This window comes from Hydra vulgaris, chromosome 12 (genome assembly GCF_038396675.1).
Source record: "Hydra vulgaris chromosome 12, alternate assembly HydraT2T_AEP".
In the NCBI taxonomy this organism is placed as follows: Eukaryota; Metazoa; Cnidaria; class Hydrozoa; order Anthoathecata; family Hydridae; genus Hydra; species Hydra vulgaris.
The window spans coordinates 50,283,354-50,295,788 of NC_088931.1; the positions used below are offsets into that span (position 1 = coordinate 50,283,354).

The 12,435-nt window shown below is 27.6% G+C and overlaps 2 protein-coding genes across 2 annotated transcripts in view; one reads left to right on the forward strand and one right to left on the reverse strand.

Annotated features, from left to right (window-relative positions):
* Positions 1–12,435, reverse strand: part of LOC105845853 (uncharacterized) — a 201,050-nt gene that overhangs the window by 89,751 nt on the left and 98,864 nt on the right. Inside the window, exons 17-18 of the mRNA XM_065813584.1 lie at positions 8,429–8,747; positions 7,993–8,252 (exon numbers count right to left, since the gene is read on the reverse strand). Of these exons, the coding sequence (XP_065669656.1) occupies positions 7,993–8,252; positions 8,429–8,747 (579 nt within the window). The remainder of the gene's footprint in view (positions 1–7,992; positions 8,253–8,428; positions 8,748–12,435) is intronic.
* Positions 2,805–4,461, forward strand: LOC136088803 (uncharacterized). Its single transcript, XM_065813583.1, has 2 exons — positions 2,805–3,798; positions 3,868–4,461. The coding sequence occupies exons 1-2, from the start codon at positions 2,862–2,864 to the stop codon at positions 4,395–4,397; spliced, it is 1,467 nt and encodes a 488-aa protein (XP_065669655.1). The 5' UTR covers positions 2,805–2,861; the 3' UTR covers positions 4,398–4,461.

Genomic DNA, 12,435 nt, shown 5'->3' on the forward strand with positions numbered 1-12,435 from the left:
TAAAGTTTGGCATGCTGGTCTTCTCTATAAGCTTTCTTTTTACGGTGTATCTGGCGACATCTTTAAGATTATTGAATTCTTCCGTATAATCGTAAATTATAAAATTATGAAATCGTAGTATAAAAGTTGTCCTCGATGGACAGCACTCTTCTTCTTATTCTGTAACTTTAGAGGTTCCTCAAGGTTCTATCCTTGGCCCTATACTCTTTTTAATTTACATTAACAATCTTTCAGATACTCTCACATCTAAGGTGGCATTGTTTGCCGATGATACTACCATTTATTCTCGATGTGATAAGAAGCCAACACTCTCTGATTGCTTGGAGGGGGCATTTAAGCTTGAAAAGGATCTCACTTCTGCTACAGCATGGAGCTCACAGTGGCTGGTGAACTTCAATTCGGATAAAACTCAATTTTTTATTCAGCCAATCGTTATTGCAATTATTTAGATCTTCCTACATTTATGAATGGTAATGTACTCGATGGTCATCCACTATTCATCTTTTAGGATTAACTCTTACTTCTGTTCTTTCTTGGAAACCATATATCAAATCTGTTGCAAAGTTAGCATCTGCTAAGGTTGTATCTCTTTATCGAGCTTGACACTTTCTTACTTCGGGTTCTATTCTCTATCTCTATAATCTCAAATCCGGCCTTGTATGGAATACAGTTGCCATATCTGGGGCGGATCTTCTAATGATGCCCTTTCTCTTTTAGACAAGGTGCAAAAACGCATTGTAAACATAGTTGAACCTGCTCTTGCAGTCAACCTCCAACCATTATCACATCGTCATAATGTTGCTTCTCTTTCTCTTTTCTACAAATACTGTAATGGGCACTGCTCTAAAGAGCTAGCGTCACTTATTCCATCTACTAAAATTCATTCTAGTGTTACTCGTCATTTAATTAAGTCTCATCCCTTTTCTGTGACTGTTCCTAAGTGCTTTAAAAACTCTTATTACTCAAGTTTTTTTCCTCGAACATCAGTTCTTTGGAATTGTCTTACTTTATCTTGTTTTCCTGATTCATATAATTTGGAATCCTTTAAGTCGTCTGTCAATTGTTATCTTGTGATACAATCTTCATCTTTTCTCATCCAGTAACTTCCAACTTTAATTAGTGGCTGCTTGCAGCCTTGTTGGAAGCAAAGATGTTTAAAATATATATATATATATATATATATATATATATATATATATATATATATATATAAATATATATATATTATAATATATATATATATATTATAATATATATATATATATGTGTATATATATATATATATATATATATATATATATATATATAATATATATATATTATAATATATATATATATATATATTATAATATATATATATATATGTGTATATATATATATATATATATATATATATATATATATATATATATATATATATATTATTATTATTATTATAATATATAACAATAATAAAAAATATATATATATTATATGTGAATACTGGATGGGAAGGAGGTGTCATACAGTTTGTTGAATTAAAACTTAATAAAAGGCTGAACTGGCTCATATGTGCTCTCCAGACAAATGAACTACCCTTCAGACTTATTGTCTTGATAATTTGCAATGGATACAAAATCGTAACAGCGCACAGTGGGCCAGGTGGTAGACAAAACCTCAAAAAAAAAATTTCGAAATACTTCCAACTATTTAGTACATTATATTTATAAGAGCATAATGTATGGTTTAAAACATTATTTGTAGTTTAATTGTACATCATAAATGTACAATTATTATTTACAATTGAATATAATGATGAATTAATTTTTCTTTTTTTTTTAATATACCATAACAACATAACTATAACAACAAATAACTTTTAAATTATTTATCATATGCGAAATTAATTGACATATTATTAAAATTTAATTTGATAGCTTTTCAAAAAATACCATAACAAATTCCAAGGTCTTGTATTAAAGTCACAGTTTTATTTTGAAATATAAAGGTAAGATTCTTGTTTATAGTATAAAAATATTATGTTAAAAGTGGCTCATATAGTTTAGAACCTGCTGGAACAGCATATTAATGTTAGAATAAGTTAATACAATATATGTACAGCCTGTTGGTGCTGTTTTATTCTGCTCATAGCTGCCCCTTTAGGTTTGGTAAACATTTAAAAAATATATATTGTTGTAAAATGCTATTCGCGACAAACCTATTTTTTGGTTTGTTGTCATTATTAGGTGTTGTGCTTATTGTACTGGCCTAATTAAATATATCTGAAATAAAAATAATGGCCATATTCATGTTATATTAGTTTATAGTGGTTGCACTAATAATTTTAAATTAATTTTTTTGTAGTTGATATGAAGATAAGTGATGTCCATAACCGTATACGGCATGACCAACTAAATCCGAGTGATAAATCATTTTCTTTGTCTGTAGAAGCTATTTTAGTCTCTATGAATTTGGGTTCTACTGGGTGTGCTGCATTTTTAAAAGTTTATCAAAAGAAATGGAAGGATGCAAACCGAGGAAACATAAAGTTTGAGAGTAAAAATAAAAATTGGTTGACTCAGGACTTTAAATCTACATACAGTAATAATATATCTAAGCCTGATAATTCTAGTCAATTACATAAGATTGGTGGAAGACCAAGTTGTTCCTTTAAAGTTGCTTCTGACAAAACCAAAAGGAGAAGACTTAATGATATTATAAATAATTTTTCTAGTGATGAGTTGCTCCACTCAGCAAGGCTTTAATTAAGAAATGAGTATAGTTATGAGGCTGCCAAGCAAGTTGCTGAGATATCAGAGCCTTCTAGTCAATTTAAAAAGTATACACCTGATGAAGGTCTGGCATTAATTATAGATGGTGGCATGTCAAAATCAACCTACCAACTTATGAGAAATGGAGCTGAAGAACGTGACTGCCATATATATCCTTCATACAACAACATAGGATTGTCCAAAGCTAAGTGCTATCCAGAGAACATCTTTGTTGATGATTATTCAGCACATGTACCACTACAAGAATTATTAAAACATACAGTAAAAAGACTTTGTGAGGTGCAAGCTCCTGTGATCAGCACAATGCTAGATGGTTTGACCCGGTTGACTTTGCGTTGCAAGGCTGGGTTTGATGGGGCTACTGGGCAAAGCATGTACAAGCAAATTAGTAGTGAGGAAGCTGGAGATCGTAACTTAAAAAAAGAAGAATCTCTGTTCATTACCTGCTTAGCACCACTAGAACTCAGTGGGTTCTGTAATAACAAAAAAGTACTATTATGGCGAAATGAAAAGCCATCATCTACTGCATATTGTCGTCCAATAAGATTTTCTTTTCAAAATGAAAGCAAAGCAGTTGTTATAGAAGAAGCAAAATATTTAGAATCTGAAATCAAAAAATGTGGTGTTTTTAATTTTACTTTTAATGGAAAGGAACTGGTTGTCAAAAGTATTATTGAACTGACCATGATTGATGGCAAAATTCAAACTATTCTGTCTCATGTGACTAACTCAACTCAATGTTGCTCTGTGTGTGGTGTGTCTCCAAAAAACATGAATAACTTAGAAATGGTGCTGAAATTGGACAATTCTAATAATTTAGAATTGAAATATGGTCTTTCTAGCCTGCATGCCTGGATTAGGTTTTTTGAGATGATATTGCATATTGGATATAAACTAGAAACTCAAAAGTGGCAGTCTAGAGCTATAGAAGATAAAGAAAATGTTATGCAAGTGAAGAAACGTATACAGACAGAATTTATGAACCAAATGGGACTAGTTGTGGATTTCCCAAAAAGTGGAGGATCTGGTAAGTGAAATTACATAAATACTTTTATATAAATCATCAGGTTAACTATCACATATATACAATTTGTAGGTACCAGTAATGATGGTAACACTGCCCGACGAGCCTTTGCAAACTATCAATCAACTGCCAAAATTTTGAAAGTAGATGAAACTCTTTTATTTTATTTTTACATCATACTAGTCACTTTATCATCTGGATTTGAAATTGACACTGTCAAATTTAAAGAGTTCTGTATTACTGCTCTTAAACTTTACATATCTAAGTATTCCTGGTATTACATGGCACAATCAGTACACAAAATTTTAGTTCATGGCCATGCCATCATTGCTAGACAGTACTTGCCAATTGGACTGATGTCAGAGGAGGCCCAAGAGGCCTGTAACAAGGATTTTAAAAAGTTTAGGGAAGATTTCAGTAGAAAGACTTCCAGAATTGACACAAATCGTGACCTAGTTAACAGGCTACTTGTATCTAGTGATCCTGTCATAACATCATTAAGGAAGTGTCATAAAAAAAATGGTAAGAGTTTAAAAAAATACCCCAGTGAAGTTTTGGCTTTGCTGAGGGAATCAGCTCCACCTTCTTCTTTTTCTTTGTAGCTAAACACAATTTGTTGTTTGATTTTTAAAAAAGGTTGATATTGAAAAAAATATTTTTTTACTACCTAAGCCAATTAAATGTCTTTTATTTTATTAAAAATTAAAATATTCTTGTTAAAAATAAATATTATTTCATATATAATGATTATTTATATATCTAAATAGGTTTGTGGACCAATTGGGTAATAATTAGGTTTTGTCCACCACTTCCCATATACCTGGCCCACTGTGCAGCGTAATGAAATCTAGAGTGTTACCTGAAAAATTAATAAACCTTGAAATAGGTCCTGTTTTTCATTCCAGATGGCATACTACAGCCAACCGTTTTTGTAGATTGTGAGTTTTAGTTCATTTTCTAACAGAAAAAAAACTTAAAAATCTACGATTAATTATTGAATTTATAGTTGGTGTGTATTTTCCTTGCTGGTTTCATATCAAGGAAAAAACGTTCCTGGTTAGATGGACCTCAGCATATTTTATTCGAATAAAAAAGCTCCTGGTTAGATGGACCTCAGCATATTTTATTCGAATAAAAAAGTTCCTGGTTAGATGGACCTCAGCATATTTTATTCAAATTGAAACAACTAAAATGTAAAAAAATTTTTGCAATGAAAATTGTAAAGAGATCTGCATGGTTTGCATTTAGTCAATGCATTATTCAGACTCTTTTGTGTTCCAAAGATAAAGAAAAACCAAAAATTAGGAGTGCAAAAGGTGCTAGAGATTAGAGGGGAGGGTGATAATAATTCTCAGTTTAGAGATAATTCAGTAAGAATTTGCAAAACCCCATGCATAAATACTGATGCTGATAAATTGACCAATCTAATTGAGTGGAAAGATTCAATATACAAACCACTACATACCACAAGCCTCACAACCCTTGAAGTAAGAAAATTTTTTCACAAGCCTATGGTTGTTCCAGATTGGACATGCCATTCCCAATCCATCGAACATTGTGTTATGCAGGTTTCTTTTTTATACAATTACAAGAATATAATAACTTATTTAAAACTTTTTAATAACTAAACTGTTTTTAATGTTTAATATAGGTTACAGAGACTTGTACAAAAATACATTCCCATGAAAAACGAGAGGATATATAAGAGCACAAGAAACTAAGCCTTCTCCCCCTCCCCTCCCCCAACAAAACATCTTTACTTTGATATTTTTTCTCCAGACTCAGATTCATCATAAAATTCCCCACAAAAATGAATTCCCTTTACTTTTAAAGTTTGATAAAAACAGGAATATAACAACACACTTTACCGTAACATTATTTGTTTAAAATATGAAAAAAGTGCCTGATTTTTGTAAAAATACCCTTTACAAAAACACCTTTTCTGTGTTTGTTTTCATAACTTTTTGAATCAAATAATCAATTTTCTAAAAATTCAACATAACAATTATTGAGTTAATCAAAAATAAAAATAATTTTTTTTTTTTTTAATTATAGTTTCCCCCTGTTAATAAATCATATTTTAGTCATTTTTTTGTTCAAAACAAAGCTGTTCAAAACCCACCCAGCAAGACATTATTTTTATAAATTTTTTTTTTGCAGATTTGGAATCCCCATAACATTCTTCACCAAAAGTAACTCAGCCGTTTTTGAAATTAAATTGAAAAAAATCGACACACAATTATATTACCTATTTATAATTTTTATCATTATAAAAATAATAATTTGGCACAATTATTATTATTGTTATTATTATTATCATTATTATTATTATTATTATTATTATTATTATTATTATTATTATTATTATTATTATTATTATTATTATGTAATTAATATATATAGTATTAAAAAATAACTTATGAAAAATCTAGTAAATATTATTAATATTTTAAATCATACAACGTAAAACACATTGATTAGTTTCTTTTTGAAATACAAAGCTACTAAACTTGACTTCATAGCAATTTTGTGTACACATTTGTGCAATTCTTCTTTTTCCATATTTCAAATGATCTAATTGTTATTTTTAAGTGTTTGTTTCCCATAGTCTAATAAAATCTACATTCTTATTTCAGTTCTGATTCTACTGATTCTGATGTTTCCTATTATCAAAACTTTGACTTCTTAAAATATGTTTTTATTGGAATAGAGAATGTCTCATTGTTAATAAACTCATCTATGTATTGCATGTATTTGTCACATGTATGTATTATATGTATGTAAAAATTAAGGCTGTTCCTAAGGGCATTTGTTTGACTGCATTGATTGGATGTTCCAAATGCAGCAACATGTTTGCTTAACTAGGTTGTTCAACAGTGTGTTGATTTTAAAGAAAAAGCGTGGGTTGGCTAAATTTAAATGATCAAATAACCTGTTGGTAATTTCAAAAATCTTTTTCAAATCCATAATTTTCAAATTATTCAGTACTCTGTTTTAAAAAAAACAGAGACTTATACAACTTTTGCAACTTGCTCATGAGAGTTTTGATTTTTTTAAATAAAATTGAATGGTTTTTGACGATGGATAGCATTTGATTTATTCATCCCATGCCACACTTGTGATCTGTTTTTAAAATCATTTTTATAGGTTCCCAGAGAGGACAGTAACATGTCATTGCAGCTGAGTCTAATCTTAAAATAACATTTGCAAATTTCAATTAAAATTTTAACTTGGTGCTCATTAAATTCTTGAGATTCTTTAGTTTCCAAATTCCTGCAAACTAATTAAACAATGAAGTAAAACTATTTAACCATTTAAACTTGATATTTCTAGAGTTAATGAGATGAAATACCAGATTTACATTTGTTAATAGTACTAATAACAATTTATATAATACAAATAATACTAATAAATATTTAAATAATAATACTAATAAATATTTCTTAATCATTTTGTTCTAGTTTTAACTCTATAGTTTTAAAAGTGGTTTAACACCTAATAACATTTATAGCTAATATTCAAAATAATGCTTAAACTAAAATTAAATACATCATAGCTTATATTATAATTCTTACAAGCATAATTTTATGTACATTAGGAAAATAGAAATATGCTAGAGAGACCATTTGAGAAACATAGTAGGTTTTAGAGTAAAATAACAAATTTAATTTTTGTTGAGATTTTTTTTGTTTGTTCAAATTCAAATTATTAAATTTTCACACTCTATAATGGCAGCTAAAAAATAAAAAATGGTAGCAAAGACGAAAATTCAAGTTGACATTTTGAATTTACATACTGTATTTATTATTTACAGAGTAAATGTTTTTTCAAATGCAGCTCTAAAAAACTTTGTCTTGTAAGGAGCAAGTTTTCAGTGACATATTGTCATAATCTATAACCCTTTGTTAAATCTCTTTCTTTAGGAACAATATTATTTAACATCACTACTTCATTTAAATATTTCCTTAAAAATAAATTTCTCCACCCATAAGCTATATATCCGATGTTTTATTTGTAAAATATCATCTAAATTAGCTCAATTATGATGGATATATAGATATATGGATTTACAAAAATGATTATATAGCTCATATGTACATAATAAATATTTGTTTAACAGTTGCATTTTGATGTTTTTTATTTTTTAAAGTAAAATTAAAATTTCATAGAATAAAAAATTAAAGGAAAAACACTCACATTGTTTTAAAGGACAAAACTGCACAGCGTTAATCATAGATGAAAACAAAACTTTATCATAAAATTGAAAGCAAGCTAAACTCCATTGTAGTTCTATATTTACAAGATATCCAGATGGGATAAAGATACCACATTTTTCTACTGTTTGGAAATCAACTTGAAATAAAATGCAAAGATCTCTTTTGTTATACTGAATTACTACATAATGCCAACGAGAAGGACTTACATAAAATGGAACTTCAATACCATATGTGCTAAATCTAAATAAAAAAGGACAAAGATAAGAACTAGTTCTAATATAATCAATTAATTCATTCATATAAAATATATAAGACATTTAACCAAATAAAATATTAAATAAATTAAATCTAAAACAATTAGACTTTTAAAATTTAAAACATATAAGATAACAAGTAAAAAAATAAATTGTACCCACATTAAGCTTTGCTGATTAATACTTGTATTAATACTTATGACATATTGTGAGTAAAACTTCATATTAAATATTTGCAGAGAACTTGCATATTTAAACCAAAACATAATTGTAAAATCAGTTATATGCCAAAAATTAAATGTCATCAATTGAGTAAACCAAATGAAATCATAACTGTCAAAGAAATTGGTTATTATACTTGTCATGGACTGATTAATATAAGTACTTTTCAAAGTTGTATACAAATTATAACTCTCTGTAACCATAATAACAGGATATAGAAGAGAATAGTTCTTATCCACTGTAAAAATACTTCCATTATCTACAAAAAACAAAAAAACAATAAAAAGTGTGAAAAAATCAAATTGATTGATTGAAACAATTAATTGGTCATTTTTGATATAAAATATTTGCTTTGTTTGATTTAAAAATAATGGGGATTGATATTAAACCTTCATATAAATGGTCATTTAAACAAAGCCTCCATATAAATGGTCATTGATACAAAACCTTCATATAAATGGTCATTGATACAAAACCTTCATATAAATGGTCATTGATACAAAACCTTCATATAAATGGTCATTGATACAAAACCTTCATATAAATGGTCATTGATACTAAACCTTCATATAAATGGTCATTGATACAAAGCCTTCATATAAATGGTCATTGATACAAAGCCTTCATATAAATGGTCATTGATACTACCCTTCATATAAATGGCCATTGATACTAAACCTTCATATAAATGGTCATTGATACTAAAACTTTATATAAATTGTTTAATAATTGTAATAAACACTTTATAAATAATTTTTTAAATATAAAAAAACATCACAAGTTACAATAAAAGCAGTGTTATTTATCGATTGTCTACAAATAGAAATTTGTCTTACTTTTCAATTCTGTAACTTTTAAGCAAAATAAAAAAAAGACAACAGAAAACAATGTTTGCTGGCAGGTATATACTGTTCAATAATGAATGTAAACTTTTTGTCTATAAAGATAACTTAAGTTCAAGCCCTAATTAACTTCATTTAAATTTTCCTCAATTAAAATCTCAACCTCATAAGTAAACAGGAATCTCATAAATATATTAATATAATTTTTAAATTCGTGTTACGCTAAAAAAATTTCGACAGATACTTAGGTTTTAATTTCAAAAGTTGTGAAAATACTCATGCAATATTGCAAAAAGTTGAACTATTATTGGGTATAGTTTTCATGTCTTAAGATAAATGTTAAATACAAGCTATTTTTTTGAGTTTTAGTGTACTTTCATGTCTTAAGATGATCGTAAATATAAGCAATTTTTTTGAGTTTTAGTGTACTTTCATGTCTTGAGATAAATGTTAAATACAAGCTATTTTTTTGAGTTTTAGTGTACTTTCATGTCTTAAGATAAATGTTAAATACAATAATAGAAATAATAGAAAATACTATTTTTTTATTTATTTTTTATATCATTTGCTTTTTTTTTTTAAGAACCTTAGGTTAAATAATAAGTAATGCTATATGCAAATTATATATTTTTTAAAACAATGAACTTCTGCATGAAATTTTTATTTTCCCTGTTGTATATACTTTTATATGTCTGATTTCACTACTAACCTATCTAGACTGTAAGCTCCTATAATGCTGTTCTATTTGTTATTGTAATTTTTTATTGTTTATTCAAGTGTGGAGTGATTTAATATCTATTAATAGATGTTTTTAAATATCCTACGTGAAACTTTTTTTTACTCCACTCCAAATTCCTCCAATAATCCAATTGTAATTATTATAATATTATCATAAGCTTGGTGTCACTTTTTTGTTATAGTAATAATTTGATTTTTTCTCTTCAATTTTTAATGATTTAGAGCTTTTTTCCTTCATCTTTTTATTTCTTTTATACTATTATTAATATTACTATTATCATTAGTATTATTATTAGTAATTATATCTATAAAGCTCTGTAAGTATTATTGTTAGTAATTATATCTATAAAGCTCTGTAAGTATTATTATTAGTAATTATACCTATAAAGTTCTGTAAGTATTATTATTAGTTATTATATCTATAAAGCTCTGTAAGTATTATTATTAGTAATTATATCTATAAAGCTCTGTATTTTTTGCGTTTGTTTAAGATTAATAGAATTACTATTTGAAAATATTTAGAAAATATATGATGATTAATTAATAATAAACATATTTTAGGTTTCTTTATATATTTTTGAATAAACTTATGTTCAAAAATAAGAGTGATGAACAAATAATCAAGATGTTTTAAGAGGTGTCATAGTTTGCTTACCTTTCATGTCATAGACATAAAAGGTAAACAGTTAAATGGTGTTGAATCAGCAATAAACACATACAATGATGGTGTCATCAAAACTGGAAAGGTGAAGAAATAATTGTTTAACTTTCATCAAAGATGAAGAAGAGTCATTAGTTTGTTATATAAATAAAACGAAAAAATAAAAATAAAACGAAAAAGTAATATGTATACATGATTGGGAAAAGAAATCTTTTTCTTATTAACTTTTCAAACTTTATGATTATTGCGTTAAGAAAACTAAACTTGTATTGTTTATTTTTTTTTGTATTATAACAATTTATTTAGATGCCTAACAAGTAAGAGTTAACAAGGACAATGTTGAATGTCTTACATGTAAGAAAAAAGCCGGTAGACACCTCTGTGAATGTCATATCATTAAATTCAATGCTAAAATGCTCAACAAGCACTCTAAACAAAAAAGCTTGGCAAGTCTTTTCAGAAACATTGGGATCCAAAATATCATATACACGCAAAAAAGAAAAGGGATGTACCACATGTAACTATCTTGATGAATTAGCTGAAGAACTTATAAAAAGCAATACTTTAATACATTCAAATTAATTAGAAACAGTTGTATGGAAGAGAAATATTGATACCACTAGAGTTTACAATCACAATAAAACTTCCTAGTTTGTAAACTATAGAGTAGATGGTACTCTAAATGAATTAATGTATGCTGGGAAGGGGAAAGTTATCAAAAGATGATAAGAGAAAATAAGGAATAAGTAAGTGTAAATTCTTTCATTTTCTTTATGGGCTCCAATTTTATTTCCATATTAAATCCAAAAGAAGCAGTTAAAGGAATTCCATATCTCCTAATCTCCACAAATGACTGCTATTTAGAAGAAAAAAAATACAAAATTACATAATGTTGTTCTATCTGATGGTCATTCTTCAATATTTAAATTAAAGCATTGACATTTTAATATTTTAAATTAAGAAGCAATAATATTATAATTTTCATTACTTCACCTGAAACAACTATTACCCAGCTCATTATCCAAATCAATAAGAAATTGCATTTATATTCAAAAGGAAAGGTTTCATAAATATACTTAGGAGTTATGGGCAGAGTGGTCAATCAAACATAAATGCGGGTTTGGCATTTTAAGTGAAGGGTTCAGTGTTAAGCGGATGCAGGAAGATAGGTTCTTACAATTCGAGTTGTGTAACAATAAAAATAAAGAAAATTATCAACCACCAACATCATAAACTTTTTCCAAAACATGTTGCAATGGCTCAGGAAGTATTGGAATCATTAATACAAAAGTGCAATCGAATAGCTGGTAAATCAATCTAATTTGAAGAAATACCTAATTTTGTTGCCTGTAACAAAAATAACACCTGAAGCAAATAATGTTAAAGTTGGGTAACTCTAACATTTTCCTTGTTTACTCTTTGGTTCACTGACAAAGCCAAAAAGAAGAGAGCTAATAAAGAAAGGAAATCCAAGCAGCAACAGAACCAATAATGATCAAATTATTTTGTAGAATACAACCCATTCATCAGACATTCTTGCTTTTTGTTAGACTAGTTTATATTGGGCTGTTCATTCTTCAATTTTCAGTATTGATGGGTGTTATCCTTTGATTTGCAAAGATTATAATAGTCATATGCTTGACTTGGGGGTATACTTATACATCAAATCACCTATTTGTCAAATAAATTATGTCTGAATTATCTGA